General features: G+C 43.9%; 2 protein-coding genes and 1 pseudogene across 8 annotated transcripts in view; 1 reads left to right on the top strand and 2 right to left on the bottom strand.

The window, feature by feature from the left end:
- Positions 1–21,053, bottom strand: part of TESK2 (testis associated actin remodelling kinase 2) — a 116,904-nt gene that overhangs the window by 1,769 nt on the left and 94,082 nt on the right. For all 7 annotated transcript variants that reach the window (XM_036352970.1, XM_036352971.1, XM_036352972.1 and 4 more), the window contains 6 exons: positions 9,885–10,031; positions 1,839–1,921; positions 1,506–1,590; positions 1,190–1,273; positions 882–968; positions 86–185 (listed from right to left, as the gene is read on the bottom strand). In XM_036352970.1, the coding sequence (XP_036208863.1) occupies positions 86–185; positions 882–968; positions 1,190–1,273; positions 1,506–1,590; positions 1,839–1,921; positions 9,885–10,031 (586 nt within the window). The remainder of the gene's footprint in view (positions 1–85; positions 186–881; positions 969–1,189; positions 1,274–1,505; positions 1,591–1,838; positions 1,922–9,884; positions 10,032–21,053) is intronic.
- On the bottom strand, positions 3,938–4,025 carry LOC118678060 (annotated as a pseudogene).
- LOC118677678 (prefoldin subunit 3-like) lies at positions 15,106–15,718 on the top strand. The gene has a single exon (XM_036352981.1). It carries the CDS (start codon positions 15,165–15,167, stop codon positions 15,642–15,644), a length of 480 nt encoding a protein of 159 aa, XP_036208874.1. The 5' UTR covers positions 15,106–15,164; the 3' UTR covers positions 15,645–15,718.

Here is a 21,053-nt window from a genome sequence, read left to right as displayed (position 1 = left end):
CCCCCATCCCTGCACCTTTAGTTTGGACATAGGATCCTGCCTTCACAGCCCTAGAGGGGAAGACCCCACAACCCTAATTTCTTACCCTTAGCAGTGGGCTGCAGCTCTTCCTCCTGTAGGTGGTTCAGAATTTCCTCCAGGGTCTTCCCAGTCTCCACAAAGGATGGGCGCAGTTTGGGATCCATCTGTAGTTATCCACAGCAGCGATTAGCCCTGCCCTCCTACCTTCCACCCACAAGGATAGCATTTTAGTCTGTTTCTAGCATCTTTTAAGACTCAGATGTGCAGCTAAGAGACCTTTTCTGAAGGCCGCAGACCCTGAGGATGATTCCCAGAGCTAAGGTCAAGGAAGATGCTATCGTCTAATACCCTCCCCTGTCTCAGTAACATTTCTGTGCCTTATCCTTTTTTGGCACAGAACCCTCCAACAGGTTATGCTCACATTGGTTTGTTCTTTCTTGAGTTCTGCTGCTAATGTGTTTCTCGAAGTTACCTAGACAAAGCCCATCTACTCCTTGGTCATAACAGGTAAGTCAAGCCTCAGAGCTGTATAAAATGAAAGCTAACAAGAGCTTTTCCCATCAGCCTTAGGACCAGCTGGATCCACAGTCTAAATAAAACCTGACCAGAGTTCCACCAACACCCAAGGCAAGGGGTGGTGGGTCTACCCTGCAGGCTGAGGAGCAGATATTACAAAGCAATTTTCCTTTATTTGGTCCAGGGCTCTGGAGAGTCTGGCAGGCCTCCAGAGGAGGAGCCATGAGCATTGTCATTCATCAGTGAAAATGAGGCCCCTCATTAGGCTAATTAGGCTCTTTCTACAGTTCTAACCAGGTGAACCCAGCCCCTGACCAAAGCTGGGGGCAGAAGGATACACTCACATTACAGCAGTTGAAGGTAAGCTGCAAAAAGTCTGGGGGACAGTCTCCCACCATGTGCTGGAAAGCGTCATAGTCCAGCCCGAAGTTCTGTGAATGGGTATGGGGGGGAGGGAACAGAGGACATGGGTAGACAGATTATTAATCCCTCCCATCCATCCTGGCTTGCTCAGAAGGAGAGGCTGGGAATTGCCCCTGAGAAGTAGCCACATACACTAAGTTCCAACAACTCCACCCCAAGAACAAAATGGTTCCACAGCCTCAAAAGCAGCCCCACCCCCGTGGCACTGATCCCCATGCCTGCAGCTTACCTCTGTGCGGGGAAGATAGTCCGGATCAGCCTGGATACGGGCGATGATCTCACAGAGGATGATACCATAGGAGAATACGTCCGCCTGATGGGTAGTGAGACCTCAGTTTCCCTTTCAGTGGGCTGAGAAGAGGTTTCTGCCCCTCATGTCCACAGCCCAGGCCTAGACTCTACTGCCCATATTTCATGCACTGGGTAGCTGCCAGGTACCAGCCCTGCTCTTGGTTGTAGATCCTCCCCTAAACATAAAGGGTGATCCTGGACACTGCTAAGAGTGGATTCTAAGGAAAACCAAGCCTTGGGACCCCCAGACTCACCTTCTCATTGTAGGGCTCATCTCGGAGAACTTCAGGTGCCATCCAGAAGGGTGAGCCCACCACAGCCAGCTTCTCCCTCCCCATGCTGTAGGGTAAGATGATATAAAAAATGAGCTTGCCACTGGCTGGTATAATAGGATATCTGAATATTGGGAATTCTTCTCCCCCAAGGATGGGTATAAAAGAGGAATGACCAAATTTAGGGAGCTGAGGTTGAGCTGTGACCAAGTCCTGGCCTCTGGGGAGGAAGCAGGAGTGTTTTAGGGTATTATTTTGTTTGTTTTTTTGCCTTAGTCGCTTCTTGTAACCCCAGTACCCATTAGGGCTACTCACCTGACATCAGGGATCTTCTCAGCCAGGCCAAAGTCACCTACCACCGCAGAGTAACCATTTTCATCCCTCTTTATCAGGCAGTTCTAGGGTTCCCAAAGAAGAAGACAGTGTGGCTCAGAAGTGGGGACCAGCCATCCATAAAATTACCATGACAGCCATGTGAGATGAGGTAGGCCTGGATCTTGAGTGGTTGCCCTAGGATTCGTATTACGCTCCAAACACAAATACTTATCTTTACTTTCTATGTGCCAGGCAAAGTTCTAACTGCCAGAGATACCTCAACAAACAGAAACCCCTGTCCTCTTGGAGCTAACAATCTAGTGAGGAAGATAATCAGGCCCCTGGCTTCCCTCTTCAAAATGTACAGACCAAAGGCCAGGCCTGACCTTGCCAAGAAATATAAGCATAGAACAAGTACCCAAACATAAACTAACTTTCACTGCCCACAGGATCACAAATAACTTCCTCTCTGGTATTAAAAGTCTATGATCTGGCTCTAAACCAACTGCCTACCTCCCCATCAGCTCCTGTCTGCCCCTGATGCCCGACTGTACACATCTTCATCCAGACTTTCATAGACATGCTTGACTTGTGAAGCCTGAACAGGGCCTTCAAGCCCTATTCAGATATCCCATTATACCAGCCAGTGGCAAGGTCATGCTTATACTGTTCTGTTCCATTTGGTGTTCTCCCAATTCTCCTTTTCACCTCAAAATGTTCTATGATTTAAGGCTAGATACCTACCAATCCCGTCCTCTCCAGCTCTCACCCTTGTTTCTTTCTCATTTCAACTCCTTTAACTCCTCCTCTGTGCCCTTCCTCTTAAAGTCTAGCAGGCTATCAGCTCCTCAGGAGCAAGTTCTGGTTCCTCACAGTATTCAACTCATAAGAGAGGCTCAGGTCATGCTCACTAAACAACTGCTACTGTCTCCAGAAAAAAGGATAAACCCAAACAGCTTGTAAATAAATACAAAGCAACAAACTCTCCTCAAATAGTTGCATTCAAAATAGTCCTACACCACTCTGCTCTACCCCACTTTCTCCAGAGGCAGCAGAGAGTAGGGATCCTTGGCTCACAGGGACATTTCTGGGGCCAGCAAGGCCCTATCTGACCCAAACCAGCCCTCCCTCCTCCTCACCAGCCTTGGCATCTAGGTACAAATCAGTTCCTTACTCTGACCTTGATGCAATTACACTATATTCTCTTTTTCCATGAAGTAGAATAAGCTTGTGATTTCATCACATCCTCTCCTGCCCTGGATACCAGGAAGACATGTATCATTTCTAGCTTTCAAGTAGGAGCATCCTTATGCCTGTTCTGGTATTAGCCCTCCTATCAGTCCTGCTGGCTCAGCATCCCTCGGCTCATTGACTTTGAATGTCTTTGGGGCCCTAAGCCAGTTTGACTAATAGACAGCCAAAGCCCAGGCTTAGGGGCACCGGTCTCCGAGGCAGTGGCAGGTCAGATCTGTCACCTATTTCTCCTCCTATTTCACTAACAGCTCGGGCTCCTTTCTCCAAGGCTCAGTCTAAAGTCTTTTTTACTATTTGTTTTATAGCCCTCAAAAACAACCTAGTTAAATACAGCTTGGGAGCAGCAAATAAGGGACAGAGTTTGGCCACAGTGCACTGCCTTGTCAAAGCTGTTCTGTTTCTGCTCCATCTTCACATTCATGGAGACCTGCTCATTCACTGCAAATCACCCATTCAGGAGTAAGTGACTTCACAGTAGCTTCTCTGAGCGGCTGAGAAATGGCTAAGGCAGGGATGATCAGAGCCTTACAAAATGGGGTAAGGTGGCATCTGCCTCTGATCTGCAGTGTGACCACTGCCCCTCTTAAAGCTCATTCACAGCCACTAACCAGGCATTAGAGCCAAAGACAAAGATGGGATACTGAAAACCAAAAGAACCAAATTTTAGGAGTCTGAATCTGAGGTGATAAGCAAAATGGGGAGGAACTCTGACCAGAATTAGCCCCTAGGGTTTTCCAACAAACTCCTGGGCCTGCTCTTAAAAGGGCCCAGGCTAGTGAGGTTTGTCTGGCAACACCTGCTGTTTTTATTTCCTTATCTCTCATTCTTTTTTTTCCCTAAGTTCACATCAGAAGGGTAATGTGCCAAAGTCATACTAAGGTTTGTGAGAAGCACATCTCACACAATTATCATGACTATGAATCCCCCTTTAATTCTTCATTGATTTCTGCTAGAAATATTATTATGGAAGATCCCAATAAGTTCTATTACTTGATCTCCCTGCTGTTGACACTGCTGGTCACTTCCATCAGTGTTTTTAGGTATCAATCAGGAATTGTGTGAGTACTAGGCATGTAGAGAATAACCAGTTGTGGTCCTGGAGCTAAGAGATTAGCTATTAGAGGCTATTCCTTTCGTTTTAATTTATTCATTTTTTTCAGAGAGAAAGGGAGAGGGAGAGGGAGAGGGAGAGGGAGAGAGATAGAAAAGTCAGTGATGAGAGAGAATCACCAATTGGCTGCCTCTTGCAGATTAAGCCCAAAACCCCAGGCATGTGCCCTGACCAGGAATTGAACTGTGACCTCCTGGTTCACAGGTTGACACTCAACCACCGAGCCACTCCCGTTCCTTTTTTTTTTTTTTTAAATATATTTTATTGATTTTTCACAGAGAGGAAGGGAGAGGGATAGAGAGTTAGAAACATCGATGAGAGAGAAACATCGATCAGCTGCCTCCTGCACACTCCCCACTGGGGATGTGCCCTCAAACAAGGTACATGCCCTTGACCAGAATTGAACCCGGGACCCTTGAGTCTGCAGGCCGATGCTCTATCCACTGAGCCAAACCGGTTAAGGCTCCCATTCCTTTTTTATTTTTCTATTCTGGCTTTTTCTTTTTTAATGTTTTTATTGGTTTTAGAGAGAGAGGGAGAGAGAGAGAGAAACTGATTAGTTGCCTTCTGCATGCACCCTGACTGGGGGGATCAAGCCCCCAACCTGAGCATTTACCCTGATGGGGAATCGCCCTAGCAACCAGCAACCTTTTGGTGCACAGGCCAACCAACGCTCAACCAGCTGAGCTACACTGGCCAGGCGCTCCTGGCTTCTATGATAACTATAATTCTGGATTTCCTTGTCTATCTTTGGCTATTCTGCAGACTACACTGCAGCCTTTTCTTCCCATCCGATGAGGATGATTGCTTTCAGGGTTTTATCTTAGGCCTATAGCTCTTGTGCTCTTTTGTGGAGGCTATCTACATTTCTTTGCTAATTACCACCTTTGTGCTCATGGCTCCCAAATGTATGTCCTCAACCCTGACCTTGATCCTCAAGCTGCAGATTTAGACAGCCCGTCTATTTCTGGACAACTTCTGGATTGCCATGTTGAATTACACACATGCAAACCTGAACTCAACTTTTTCTCCCAAGAACTAAAACTCAAGCTATTTTTTTTTTTATGTCAGCTGGCACTGCCTTTTTTCCATTCAGTTTGCTAAGCTAGAAACCTGGGATTTTTACTCTTACTCCAACTAATTTTCTTTTCGAAATGTTTTTCAAGTCAGTCCCTCCCTCTTCATCCTTATTACTATTGCTCTAGGTCCGGTCCTCTTCACTCCTCCCCTGAATACTGCAGTACTCTTCTAACTTGGTCCAGGCTTGATCTCCATAACCCACCTTCCTCATTCCTGCCAGCAAGATCTTCATAAAATGCAAACCGAACTGTGATACTCCCTATTTAAAAGCCAGCAAATTACATGATTCCATTTATATGAAATGTCCAAAATAAGGAAAGCCATAGAAACTAAAAAATAGATTAGCGGTTGCCAAAGGCTGAAGGGAGAGGGGAATAGGATAAGGGGGGTTTCTTTTTGGAATGATGAAAAGTTCTGAAATTAGATAGTGGTGTTGGTTGAATATACTAAAAACCACTGAATGCCTGGGCCAGTGTAGTTCAGTGGTTGAGCATCAACCTATGAACCAGGAGGTCATGATTGATTCCCAGTCAGGGCACATGTCCGGGTTGCAGGCTCAATCCCCACTAGGGGGCATGCAGGAGGCAACTGATCAATGATTCCCTCTCAGCATTGATGTTTCTATTTCTCTCTCCCTCTTCCTTCCTCTCTGAAATCAATAAAAATCTATTTAAAAACAAAAAACTGGGCCAGAGTAGACACCTGAGAGCACTTCCTGAGGTCTCCAAGAGCAACTGCAGAGTCACTATTGGCACTGAATAAAATCAACACAGCACAGGGAGGCCAGAGACTAAACTGCCCTCCTAAATGCCCCAGAGACTGTTTAAGTCTCTCGGAAGATTATCTGGTTTGCTGTCCCATCTCTTGCCCTCCATCCCACCATGGGATCCCATATATTTACCATAGCTCTTATGTACTAATCTACTCACATATGTCTCCTCAACTAGTCTAAAAGCCCAAGAATGAAAAAAATAAAATAAAAGCCCAAGGATGGTACAGATTGTGTTCCAGTAATTTCTATGTCCCCGATACTATGTTCTCTAATAATAGCACAGTATAAATGATTTTCAAAAGCTATTGATGAAAGTCATTATAAAAACGACTATAGGGTGCCCTGATAGACACACACTACTCCCTCCAGCATTCAACTTTGTTCCTAATTCATGCTCTCTTCAGCCTCTGAAAATGGACATTTTCTGTTCCTAGCTGTTGCATAGTACAGCCTAAGACCATAGTGGGAAAGGCTTTTCACTCAGATGGACTCACCAGAGTGGCTCCTATGGAGTCAATGAAGTAATACATATATACAAAATCTAACAACCAAGAATAGAGCTACAATTCATAATTCATACTCCTAGGGGTAACCAAATGCAGTGGTGCTTGCCCGACTCAGGGCAGTAATGGTAATAAGCAGAAACAAACTGCTTTCTCAGCTGCCTCTGAGAGCCGAGACTTGTGCACAATTGTACTGGCTTCTCTTAGAGCCACAGGTAAAAGCCGGTGTGTGGTTATTGTCACTTCTTGATGGCTCAGGAACTGAATAGTTTTAAAGCCACATTGCCTCCCACTTCCTTCAAGTAAACTATCAGTATCACCACTGCACAAAATTGTATCAGACGATTTCTTAGAAGTAATTACAAAATTAGACTGAACAGCTACCTCTGACAGACATTTCACTCTTGAAAGCAGTACTACAGTACCCACTGGGATGTGAACCTTGCAAAGGCAATACTACTTTCAGGAGGTGCTCTGATAGGAACTAGGGATCTTTGCTTCTATCACAGGCTCAGGATCATCTGGAAAAAAGGGACCTGCTTCTCTGTCCTGTTTTACCCACCTGGAACGTGTTCCCACTACATTAAATCCCTCCTGTGAGCTCTGGTCTGAGAAGTCCAGACTGATTGCTCCTGTGAGGTCAAGGACAGAATCTATTTTACAGACTGGGAACCCTGAGGCCCCAAGGGCCCTGAAGTCATTTGGAGAAATGGAACAAAACTGGGTCTGGGATTCAATCTCAGCTCTCGAGCAGATGTTTTGGCCTCTGTGCTATCAAGTACATTTTCTAAAAGAGGGCCAGAAAGCCCCTATGACAGGTTCTACACTAGGTGCGAGACACAATACCATAACCTAATATGAAGTGAATCTCCCATTATACTTAAAGAAATCAAACTCAGACCCAACATTGGCAATGAGGAGATCATTTGGAAACCTCAAAGCCCGACTCTGTCCCTTTAGCCTATTTCTCCCTTGAGACTTCTCACTATTATGATTGCTACAATACAGATCTGGGTGGGGCTGCTCTGGCCTCAGTGTGGACAAACCTTCTTCCTAATCCCTGCAACACAGTTACAATGAGGCTGGAACATTCAGACAAAAGGTCAGAAATGATAAAAGGGCAGCGAACACAGACAGTCTCTCCTATTGGATGGTCTGGTTTGTAAAATTCCCTGGTTTTTCTTCAACTTGAGATTTCCTAAAATGCACTTCCTAGCCTGTCTCCAGTTTGCAAAGTCATTGGTTCTTACCACCTGGAAGTACTCTCAATACCTCCTTAAAGTTCAGACCCAGAAAACAGTTCAGAGAGATACAGTACTTTCTCCTAAGTTCCTAGCTTCTTGTTTCAAGCCACTGGCAGGCACTGAGAATACCTACTCCCTATTAGGAAAACCAAAGGACAGTGGTCTTACCCTACAGTTCCAAAAAGGTTATAGTCATGCCGGCGTGGCTCAGTGGTTGAGCATCGACCTATGAATCAGGAGGTCACGGTTCAATTCTGGGTCAGGGCACGTCCCTAGTGTGGGGCGTGCAGGAGGCAGCCAATCAATGATTCTCTCTCATCATTGATGTTTCTATCTCTCTCTCACTCTCCCTTCTCTGAATTCAATAAAAATATATATACTCATGTAAGTGTGGGGGAAATAGCTGTATGACTGATGGACAACTCGTCATGATCTCTCCCCACCTTGGAGCAAATGATGCTGCAAAGATCTGATTTTGGCTGCATGCCCAATGTGAGACTAGGCTATCAACTTAAGGCAGTGTCTAAGCCAGGGGTGGGCAAACTTTTTGACTCGAGGGCCACAATGGGTTCTTAAACTGGACCGGAGGGCCGGAACAAAAGCATGGATGGAGTGTTTGTGTGAACTAATATAAATTCAAAGTAAACATCATTACATAAAAGGGTACGGTCTTTTTTTTTTTTAGTTTTATTCATTTCAAACGGGCCGGATCTGGCCCATGGGCCGTAGTTTGCCCACGGCTGGTCTAAGCTGACATGAACCCACTCATTTGCCTGGAACAAGTACAGTTTCCCTAGTATTGACTTTCTAAAACATTCTAGGGGATGACACAAGGCTGATGAGGGGAAAAGATACCATCTTCCAGGTCCCAGTTGTCCAACTGTCCAGTCCTTGCAGGTACCGAGAAAGACAAAGGCCACCTCACAATTAGGCCTCAGCTGGTCACCACATTCCATTTGCTGGTCTTAGTGCTCCTTTATTAACAGTGCAGCTGACTATACATGGCTCTGCCACACCCAGGGGCCCTACAATCACCTTCCCTAAAGCTATTTTCTGTGTAATAGTTTATCAACCAATGGCCAGGGTCCCTCAGGGACATTACTACTATTTGGAACACCAGAATCATTCTAGTGTGAGATAGTCAGAAACTTACTTCTCTGAGAGTACAGCCTGCTTTTGTTCTCTTTGCAAACTTTTTCTTATAACAATCTCCATTACCCCTCATCCATGACAGAAGAGGTGTGGGAATGTGTATGCATGTATATGTGTGCATGTGTATATGTTGAGGATGGGGAATAAAATGACTGCTATTCTTGGGCAGGTACAAAACTCCCATATACCTTCCTAGAAGACTTTAAACCAGCTCTTGGACATAAGTCATATTAGATGACTTGTATTTCCCACATCAATGATCAAACAGTATTATTTATATAAGTCTTGTCCAGTGGTATCCTGGGCCACTTGGCCCTGTGGTGCCTGCCTGTAGTATGGCCAACTTCCTCTAAAAGCAACTGTTTTCTAACCTGGTCACACAGCAATTTGGACAGCAAGAGAATACTACAGAGACCAGCTAACACCAAAGAGAAACTGGCAGAATGGCAGAAACTCAATCACACACATAGAAAATGGGTCAGTACATTATGGCCCTCAAAACCTGCACTCAAGTGACTAAAAATCTCCGAACTCCTGCTCTCAGTTAAGAGCTACTTCCTGGAGGCCATGAGCGAGAACAATAAGAGACAGGCTCCCACACTGTCTTGACTGCTGTCATCCTATTGGGCAAGAACCTCTTAACCCTCCTCATGCCATCTGCTCCTGCAACACACATATTCAGGAGATTAAAGCGTGAAGGTTTTCAAGATGTATGTGTTGCCTGGCTCGACACTGAAAGGTACCTGCTGTGAGCCGAGATTGGCTTTCTAAGGAATAGCTATATAGAGTATTAATTTGTATCCTCTGTGATTAAATGTTAAATCTATAAGAGAACTCTATCACTTCAAAGCTTATTAATGACTGGTTTCTTAACACCGCTTTCTTGGTAATGGAGGACAGTGTCGAGTGGTGCAAGGAAAGCCTTCATACCTTAGATGTGAGGTCCCGATGGAAAATGCCTTTGAAGTGAAGATAGCTGAGGCCCACTGCTATGTCATAGGCCAGTTTCACCCTCACAGTCCAGGGCAAGTACAGGTTACTGTCTAGCAACTGTTCCAGGTTTCCAGCGTTGATATACTGTAAAACAAGGAAAACCCAGCTACCATTTGTCAGGAATATAAGGCTGGTGGTGAAACCACTAGAGAGTAACACTTAGAAGATAGAGACTGGATGTTTTGTTCATTGTTTTTTAGGTGACTGAGGGCTTATTCTGCATCTATACACAAAGATACCTTTCTTTAAGGAGATCACAATCTATTAAGGGATACAGACAAACAACATCATTTGGTAAATGCTAAAATATAGCTTTGTACATGTACCACCACAGTGCTATGCAGCAAACAGAATAAAGTTACTAACTCAATCTGAACATGTCAGAGAAAGCTGCACAAAGAAAATAAGGAGTCAAAAGGATAACCTGGGGGAACATAAAAGAAACACAGTCCACACAAAGTGAGTAGCATATGCAAGATATAGGTTAAATGCATGATGCACATAGAAAACCAATTTACTCAATATGGCCAAAAGAAGCAGGTGAGGCTAATATGCTTTGCTAAGATATATGGCAGTGGTTCTCAACCTTGGCTGCACATTAGAATCACCTTAGGATTTAAAAAAAATTCCCAGGTGATTCTAATGTGCAGCCAAGGTTGAAAACCACTGATATATGGGCTTTACCACCTTGTCTATAGGGAACAAAAGAAAGTCTTTTAGACAAAATAACATTTATATTTGCTTTTAAAGAAAATATTATTTTAGCAATGGTATGATAGAATAGAGTGGAGAATATCGAAAAGGAAAAATAGAAGAGTATTGCGATAATCCTGGTGAAAGAAGGGTGTCTGAGTTAAGGCAATCGTGGAGGCAATGGGACAGAGCAAGATTCAAGATGTACTTAGAGCCCTGGCCAGTGTGGCTGTTGGTTGAGTGTCATCCCATGTACCAAGAGGTCACTGGTTCAATTCCCAGTCAGGGTAAATGGGGATCGAGACTGGGTTGTGGGTAAGGGGCATGCAGGAGGCAGTCAACAGATGTTTATCTCTCATTGATGCTTCTCTCTCTCCCTCTCTCCCTCTCTCTCTAAAATCAATAAAAACTTTTTTAAAAAAGATGTACTTAGATGGCAGAGTAAAAAAACAAAACTTGAGCCCCAGCCGGTTTGGCTGAGTGGATAAAGCATTGGCCTGCAGACTGAAGGGTCCAAGGTTCAGATTCCAGTCAAGGGCACATGCCTGGGTTTCAGGCTCGATCCCCAGTAGGAGGCATGCAGGAGTCAGCCAGTCAATGATTCTCTCTCATCATTGATGTTTCTATCTCTCTCTCTCCCTCTCCCTTCCTCTCTGAAGGCAATGTTGAGTTTAAAGGCTTGTGGAACAACCAAAGTGGAGGTGTCATATAGAGAGTTGTTTAAAGTTCAGGAACAGCCCTGGCTGGTTTGGCTCAGTGGATAGAGCATCGGCCTGCGGACTGAAGGGTCCCAGGTTCGATTCCGGCCAAGGGCATGTGCCTGAGTTGTGGGCTCGATCCCCAGTGGGGGGGCCTGCAGGAGGCAGCAGATCAATGATTGTCTCTCGTCATTGATGTTTCTATCTTTCTCTCTCTCTTCCTCTCTAAAATCAATAAAATATATTTAAAAATAAATAAATAAATAAAGTTCAGGAACAAAGTTAGGCTAGACACTAAGATTTAAGAAGCAATATCATTGAGCTAAAGTAATCACTGAAGCCAAGGAATGTATGAAATTTCCCAGGGGTTAACATGTAAGGTGAGAAAAGAACATTTACAGAAGCATGCAGGAAAAGAAGAACCAAGTAAGAATATCATCACAGAAGTCAAAGAAAGATAATACTCCAAAGAGGAAAAGACCAAAAGTATCAAGTAAGATGAGCATTAAAAGTATCTACAGAATTTATAACTAAGTCACTGGCATCCATGGCCAGAGCAGTTTCAGTAAAGTGATTAAGACCAGAGTAAGACCCAAGTGAGTAGGAGAGAAAACTATGGAGAGTTTGTGAAGATGTACTCTTTTAAGAAATCTGGCTGTTTGTCATTCCTACATACCCATGAAGGGCTGTTTTGCTTTTTCTTTTTAAAAGAATAAATAAGTGCCCGGCTCGTGTGGCTCAGTGGTTGAGTGTCGACCTATAAACCAGGAGGTCACAGTTCGATTCCCGGTCAGGGCACATGTCCACGTTGCAGGCTTGATCTCTAGTGGAGGATGTGCAGGAGGCAGCTGATCAATGATTCTCTCTCATCATTGATGTTTCTCTCTCTCTCTCTCCTTCTCCTTTCCTCTCTGAAATCAATAAAAATATTTTAAAAAAGAGCAAATAAGCATTTATATGGAGATGATGATAATAACAGCAGCTAATAGCTATTTATATGTGCTTACTTTGTGCCAGGCACTATTCTAAGAACTTAAAATTATCTCATTCACTGCACATAACCCTATGAGGTAAAGTATACTATTATCCTCATTTGACAAAAGGCATTTACACGTTAACAAACTTGCTCAAGGTTACCCAGTTATTAAGGAGCAGAGCCAGGGTTCAAGCCCAGGCAGCCTCGCTCCAGCATCCATATACTTTACCACTACATTACACCTCAGAGGTAGGAGACCGGAGCACCCAAATCAGAGAGCCTCATGCAAAACAGGAGCTCAAAGTTTTTTTGCCAATTAGGTTAAGTGAATTTATTCAAACCTCACATGATTTGGTATTATCTCCCTCCTCCTTCCAAGGGAGAAAAGGGGGAAAATTCCTCCAAGTCTAAATTAAGCTCTTAATACCTACTATGGGGGGTATTACTGAATTTACAAAAGACCAGGGAACTTAATAGGATCGAGGGCAAGAGATCTGAATTTTAGTCCAATTCTGCCTTTTTAAAAAAATATATTTGTTTTATTGATTTCAGAGAGGAAGGAAGAGGGAGAGAGAAATAGAAACATCAATGATGAGAGAGAATCATTGATTGGCTGCCTCCTGCACGCCCCCCACTGGGGATCGAGCCCGCAACCCAGGCATGTGCCCTTGGCCAGAATCGAACTTGGGATCCTTCAGTCCACAGGCCGACACTCTATCCGCTGAGCCAAACTGGCTAGGGCGAATTCTGCCTTTTAATAGTCATTTAACTTTGGACAAGTCAACTAATAAAGATATCCTTCAGTTTTCCCATCTATAAAGTAGGTATGATCATTTCTGATCCATATAACTTACAATGTTATTATGAGAATCTAATACAAATATATGAAAGTGCTTAAAAAAAATTTAAGCCCTAGCCGGTTTGGCTCAGTGGATAGAGCGCCGGCCTGTGGACTAAAGGGTCCCAAGTTTGATTCTGGTCAAGGGCACATGCCTGGGTTGTGGGCTCTGTCCCCAGTAGGGGGCCTGCAGAAGGCAGCTGATTAATGATTCTCTCATCATTGATGTTTCTATCTCTCTCTCCCTCTCCCTTCCTCTCTGAAATCAATAAAAATGTATTTAAAAAAATTTTAAGTGCCACATAATCTGAGATTTTCTGATGTGGTAACATAAGCACCAAAAGAACCAGTTGGGGGCAGCACGATGCAGCACTTCAGATCCTTGAATGAGGCGGATCAGGTTTGGCAAGGCAGGGAGAATGGCTAAAAATACACCTAACTTCTCAAAAGGAAAACCTGCCGATCTGCTTCATCCTGCTTGATAATCCATCTTTGGAAATCTCAAAATGAGGCATACTGATGGCATTAGCACAATGCCTTCCTTCATTTATTCACTGCAGTTGAATCTGTCTGTCGTTCACATATGAAGTGCTCATTTGCTAAAAAGAAACTGAACCTGCAAACTCCAAGCTGCATGGGAGCAATAAAGCTGATACCTAATCATGCAGACAAATTCCTTTAGCTCTGAGAGTCAGAAAGATCTGAAGGGGTGGTGGTTCACTTGTTTGGCAGGGTGACACTGTAACATGGAAGGCCTGACTTCAGGAGTCACTCAGGTTTCCCGTCTGAGGCCATGCAGAAAAGCTGACGTAAAGGCTGTCTGTATTTGCACTATCTGTAGGCCAGACTAAGCCAGAACTTTGGATTCTGGTTCAGAGAAACACATTTACTCTCTTCAGCCATGTCTCTGAAGGCCTGAGAAATTCACAGACCAAGCCAGAGGATGGAGAGCAGAGAAGAAAGGTGAGACAAGGTGAGGAATCACACTGGCTAGGCTCTGAATTTTCCAAGCAAAATGGAAAAAGTACAAACCAGAGACGGAAACCAAACGAAGTTTATTGTTACAACCAATCTCTCTTGCTGGCCTTTGGTGAATACTCTGGTGGGGCTGATAAGTCTCTGGGCCTCAGAAACCACAACTTCTCAATGTCTCAAGACCTTTTGCATCTATGAGGAAAGGAAGTTTGAGATCTGCCAACAAGGAAGATTTCTAAGTTGCTACACACGGTGTGCCCATTAGTTGGAACGTTTACTTCCCCATAGCAACTCCCAGTGCAGACTCAGCTGGTATGTCCTCTGAGCAAATCAGGGAAGCAGAGACAAGAGCAACTGCACTAGCACATTCAGCTTTCCCGGATGAGAATAACAGCTGCTTCGCTGTCTTTTTCTTCCAGACCACTCCCTTGGGCAGCCCTACAAAACAACCTAGGGCATTGGCAATATATTTGCATAACTTACCAGAAAGAGAAGTTTTTACACTTTCCATTTCTTATTGTTCTTTTAAACTTTCAAGTTCAGAAAACTATAATATCAGCCACGTTTTAAGTACTTCAGTACCCCTCAGTGATTGTCCCTCAACTTCACCTACACCAAAACCTGCCTCTTCTCTACATGATCTAATAAAATATTAGAACAAAGTTCCTGCCATTTCATTTGTGTTTGATACTTGATTTCATTAAAAAGACTCCTTTTCCTAGAAAGCGCTCAATAGATAAATGTATGTTTACTAAACAACATTACATATGCAAGAAATCATATGCCAACACCCTAAAAAAATTGCCAAAAGGACAGATAAGTGGATACTCAGTTCTCCACATAAGAATTACCAATTCAGGTTATTTCTAACAAACATTTATTGAGCACCCTTCCCCTTCCCACCACATCCATCTACATATATAAAAGCCAAACAAGGCTAGAGATGGCTGTGGTTTAGGAGAACTCGATTCAGGAACGGGCGGTGGCTCCACCTGGGGATTCCTGAGGCTGTGTTTGTGGAAGATGTGGATTCCTACATGAAACAGCCTGGGAATGAGACTGTGGATACAGTGCTAAAGAAGTTGGATGAACAGTACCAGAAGTATAAGTTTATGGAACTCAACCTTGCTCAAAAGAAAAGGAGGCTAAAGGGTCAGATTCCTGAAATTCAGCAGACTTTAGAAATTCGGAAATACATGCAGAAGAAGGAGTCCACCAATTCAGTGGAGACCGGATTCTTACTGGCAGATAACCTGTATGGCAAAGCTTCAGTTCCTCCTACCAATAAAGTGTGTCTGTGGTTGGGAGCTAATGTAATGCTTGAATATGATATTGATGAAGCTCAGGCATCATTGAAAAAGAATTTACCCACTACCACAAAGAATCTGGATTCTCTTAAGGAAGACCTTGACTTTCATCAAGATCCATTGACTGCCACTGAAGTCAATAGGGTCAGGGTTTATCATTGGGACGTAAAAAGAAGGAACAAAGATGATTCTACCAAGGACAAAGCATAATTCTGGCAATGAAAAATGTGGCTCATTTTTCCAAACATGTTTTTTTAAATATTCCAAAGTTTATTCTTAAAGGTTGACATTAGTTTGAATGTGTTTTTTTTTTTAAACAGTAAGAATGAATGACGATTGAAACTTTAAAAAGAGATAAACACCAACACCATTTTATGTATTTATGAAAACAAAATTAGTTCCAAATATTTTATGGAATTAGCAGTTTTATTTCTTTATTTTGCATTTCCAACATAGTAAATAGAACTTTCATCATTTTTGTTTGTTTGTTTATTGTAAGAAAAGTCTTCATTGAAATGGCTTGAAAATGGATGTATGCTGTGGAGGCTGAATTCTGGACACTTAGGCAGTTTACTTTTTCTTTATTATATGACTAGTGGCCCGGTGCACGAAATTCATGCACATTAAAGGGGGATTAATTAGAGAAAATATTTTAATATTACTATTTGCCCTTTCTCTATAATAGAAGTGTCAGAGATGAAAGAAAATTAGTAAAATGTATATGAAAATCTTCCTCCTGTCAGAGTCTGGGGCACGCTGCAGGACCCAGAGTCAAGTCCCCACACACCCACAGTGCCTCAAAATTGCGAGAGACCCAGACCCAGCTGGCCCCACCCCCATTGGGCGAGATCCAGACCCGGCCGACCCAACCCTTGTCAAGCCCCACCGGGTAGGAGGTGCAGCCTCAGGGCCCTCGTCAAGCCCCGCAGGGTGAGGGGGTGCAGCGTCAGGTCCCCCATCAGCCCCACCGGGTGGCAGGCGCAGCCTCAGGTCCCCAAGCGCATCCTCAGGGCCCCCAGCCTGGCACCAGGGCAGGGGGCACGCCTTGAGGTCCTCATCAAGTCCTGCTGGGCGGCGGGTGCGGCCTGGGGTCCCCTGGCCCGGCACTGGGGCGGGGGGCATGGCCTGAGGTCCCCTGGCCCAGCACTGAGGCGGGGGGAGCAGCTTGAGGCCCCCCATCACTCCCCGCCGGGCAGGGGGTGCGGCCTCAGGTCCCCTGGCCTGGTGCCGGGGCGGGGGGCGCAGCCTGAGGTCCCATCAAACCCCAAGCAGGGGGAGGGTTTGGGGGGGCACAGCCTCAGGTCCCTGCTGATTGCTCGTTAAGGCTCGTTACAGAAACGAGCAGCCATCTTGTGTTATGGAAACACGCCCTCCCCCGTCTCCACGGTGGGCGCAGCCATCTTTCGTGGTGGAGTGATGGTCAATTTGCATATTCCCTCTTTATTATATAGGATGTTACTCTCACTTAAATATTTGCAAACTTGCTTTTTTTCAGCACATGTGGGGCTTTATGGTCCTCTGTTGCTGTTATTTATTCTACTATTCTGTACTTTACAGGAAATGGTCATTTGCCTTCCTAAGTTTTTAAAGGGCTGTGAAGACAACACTTTTTCCTGTCCTCTGTCAGTGCACAGTGTCTTTGCAATGTCAACATAAGGGAGATTTCAGCCAACAAGAAATAACAAAATTACCCATTCAAAACTCTTGGGTAAGGTGATTTTGTATTTCTTCATAGTTCTCCAAAGCAGCTGAACAAAAATATTAAGATTAAAAACAACGATTGAAAAGACTTGAAAAGTTTCCTCAAAAAACTAAAAATGGATCTCCCATTTGACCCAGTGATCCCACTTCTAGGAATATATCCCAAGAAATTAGAAACACCAATCAGAAAGGATATATGCACCCCTATGTTCATAGCAGCACAATTCACCATACCTAAGATTTGGAAACAGCCTAAGTGCCCATCAGCAGATGAGTGGATTAAAAAACTGTGGTACATCTACACAATGGAATACTACGCTGCGGTAAAAAAGTTCTTACCATTTGCAACAGGATGGATGGAACGGGAGGGCATTATGCTAAGTGAAATAAGCCAGTCAGAGAAAGATAAATATCACATGATCTTACTCATTTATAGAATATAATGAACAACATAAACTGATGAACAAAAGCAGATCCAGAGACAGAGAATCATCAATCAGAACATCAAACCTCAGAGGGAAGGTAGGGGAAGGTGGGGGTAAGGGAAAGAGATCAACCAAAGGACTTGTATGCATGCATATAAGCCTAACCAAGGACACAGACAACAGGGGGGTGAGGGCATGAGTGGGGGGCTAATGGGGGAATAAGGATACATAGGTAATACCTAATCAATAAAGAAATTAAAAGTCCAAAAAGAAAAGCAAAACAAACAAACAAAAAAAGCCAAGCAACCAGAACAACTGATCGCTATGACACCCACTGTGGCTGGCCAACCTCCTGCGGCTGGCCTGGCCCCAATTGGCCTCCCCCACTCCGATTGGGAGCAGGACCCCATCTGTGCACGAATTCGTGCACCGCGCCTCTAGTATGAGAATAAGAACCAGTTCATTTACATCAACATTATATCCCCCAGTGACTGAAGAATGCTTAGCATATAGTAAACATATAAAAATAACACTCAGATTATACTTTAAAGAAGTTCAGTGAAAGACACACAGGCAAGAAAATAATACCAATAGGCCTTTAACAGAAATAAATACTAAGGGTATGAAAGTAGAAACTGACTCTGCCTGAGGAGTGTGGAAAATTTCAGAGAGGAAGTAACATCTCAGTTGGATCCGAAAAGATAGTTAGGAGTTGTCTAGGCTGAAAGTATGGTTCTTTCCATATATCCCCTATTGGCTCTGATGATACCAACTCAGGCACAGATACACATAAACGTGTCCACACAGAGCATATTCTGGAGCAGCACTAGGCAATACCTACCACTCACTCCACCCATTGCTCCTGTTCCCAATTCTTGCTGATTCTAGTGAGCTACAGTAGCCTTACCTGATCATAACAGTAAGAAGAAGAATACAAAATGCTTGCTTTTATTTTAGTTTACTTTGAATTATCAATGTATTGATCTGCAACCAAACAAGCTTATCTCTGTACAGTGGTTCAAACCTATATTCTGAGAGGCTCTGAAGAAAATCTCAACTGTAATATTCCTTTTTGAAAAATCTACCTGACTGGACTAAAGCTGGAGCATTTACCCAAGGCAGATAAATGTGCTGCTATCCAACTAGCAGAGATCATTTGCTGCCACCTAATTAGCAGGATTGTCCTGAGGAAGAGCCATCCACCAAACATTAAAAACCTACTATATGGAAACAAAGATAAGTGGGGCCAGTTTCTGCCCATAGTTCACAGTCTAGTAGAAGAGGACAATCAACTAAAAAGTTTTTTCACACAGGACAATAATATGATCAGATATGCTACCTAGAAATATCATTTTAAAAGTAATATAGCCCTAACCGGTTTGGCTCACTGCATAGAGCATCGGCCTGTGGACTGAAGGGTCCCGGTTCGATTCCGGTCAAGGGCATGTACCTTGGTTGCTGGCACATCCCCAGTAGAAGGTGTGCAGGAGGCAGCTAATCGATGTTTCTCTCTCATCGATGTTTCTAACTCTCTATCCTTCTCCCTTCCTCTTTGTAAAAAAATCAATAAAATATATATTTTTTAAAAAGTAATATAAAAACTTACGGAACCCTAGCCAGTTTGGCTCAGTGAACAGAGCGTCAGCCTGCGGACGAAAGGGTCCCAGGTTCAATTCCAGTCAAAAGCACATACCTCGGTTGCAGGTTCCTCCCTGGCCCCGGCCCTAGTCAGGGTTCAGGTAGGAGGCAACCAATCGATGTGTCTCTCTCACATCAATATTTCTCTCTCTCTCTCTCTCTCTCTCTCTCTCTCTCTCTCTCTCTCTTTTAAATATATTTTTATTTACTTCAGAGAGGAAGGGAGAGGGAGAGAGAGAGAAACATCAATAACGAGAGAGAATCATGGATCGGCTGCCTCCTGCACACCCCCACTGGGGATCGAGCCCACAACCCAGACATGTGCCCTTCACCGGAATTGAAGCCGGGACCTTTCAGTCTGCAGACTGATGCTCGATCCACTGAGCCAAACCAGCTAGGGCTCTTCCACTCTCTCTAAAAGTCAATGGAAAAATATCCTCGGGTGAGGATTAAAGACCAAAAACAAAACAAAAAAACTGTATGGAAAGGTCAGGAATTAGGGCCTGGAGAATAGTTATGAGGTTTCTAGAATCATCCAGGTGGGAGGCAATAAAGGCCTGAATAAGACAATGGCAGAAAGAATGAAAAGAAGGTTAATATCTGAAGACATCTTTGAGGTAGAATCAACAGGATGCGATGTTTAATCAAAGGCAGGTAATTAAAAGATATAATGTGTACAGAGTATGTCTAACACAATGCTTACCTCATACTACACAACGCATTCCCCCCACAATCAATATCTCATCATCATTATTCCTCCCCTGGGTTTAGCTTTCTAACTAGTCTTCTGGTTTCCTTTGTATATCTTGAACATGCTTAGTCCTTATTCCCATCCATTTTACATAATACTGCCAAAACCTTCTGAAATGTCAACCTGAATTCACTCTCCTCTTAAAATTATTCAATGATGCCCTATTACTCTTAGAATAAAACCCACAATCAGCATGGCAAACAAAGCCTTTCACTCCTGCTTATTAAGATTTCAGTCCCTACCTACCAGCACATTTGTACACATTCCTGATCCCTCTACCTGGATTACCCTCCCCCCACTGAGGCCTGGCTAATCACTCACTGTTGAGGATTCATTTCCATTTCGTGAAATCAAATATAAAGTACAGAGATTAGTAGTTATTCTTTTTTTCCCTGCATAAAGTATAAGTATAGGAGAAGGGCTGAAGGGAGGGCACTGCAACAGACCACATGAGAGATGACCAAATGCCTGATTTAGAGTGCTATTTTAGGCATGAAAAAGTGGGCTAGAGTTAGAATATGCAGAAAGAATTTAGCAAGTGAGTGGTAGATATGAAACTGAGGAAAAAAAGAGTTAAAGGCAATTCAGCGATTCCAAATTGAGGTGTTCAGAGAAGCAGTGGGAAGAGATCCTGTAATCTTATGTGCTATCAGTAAGTCAGAAACCAGTATCAATGTCAAACAGCCAATCAGTGGCTTGTTGAACCTCTGTTCTTTGGATGGGCCCTCGACAGAGGAAGGACTGGGCCTCGACCTACTTTTCACTGAAGTCCAACAATGCCATTGTGCTGGCCACTGTATGTTTGTTGGTCGGCTCCAAACACAAAGGCTAGCAGACATCCCATCCTGCTGGCTTGGTTTAAAGAAGAAAAGAGAGCTTTGTTACTGCCCTGGGTAATTCCAGGACAGGCATCCCAAGAGTACCCTGTGGGAGGGTTGTGCTCCAAAGGAGCCTCCTGTTCTCAGCTCAAGGTTCCAAGCCACTGCAAGTACACATCCGTACATCTGCCAAGGCCCAAGTGTGTGCTGGTTCAGCCTCCACTCCAGGAAGTGCACCAGGGCCTGTCTGACTTAATCAGTAGTACTAAACTGACTCAAAGAGAAA

This window comes from Myotis myotis, unplaced genomic scaffold (assembly GCF_014108235.1).
Source record: "Myotis myotis isolate mMyoMyo1 unplaced genomic scaffold, mMyoMyo1.p scaffold_m19_p_2, whole genome shotgun sequence".
Taxonomy (NCBI): Eukaryota; Metazoa; Chordata; class Mammalia; order Chiroptera; family Vespertilionidae; genus Myotis; species Myotis myotis.
This window is presented reverse-complemented; position numbering and strand designations above follow the sequence as displayed.

Excerpts from the sequence above, each read along its gene's own strand:
- LOC118677678 (XM_036352981.1), top strand. The coding sequence starts at position 15,165 with ATGAAACAGCCTGGGAATGAGACTGTGGATACAGTGCTAAAGAAGTTG.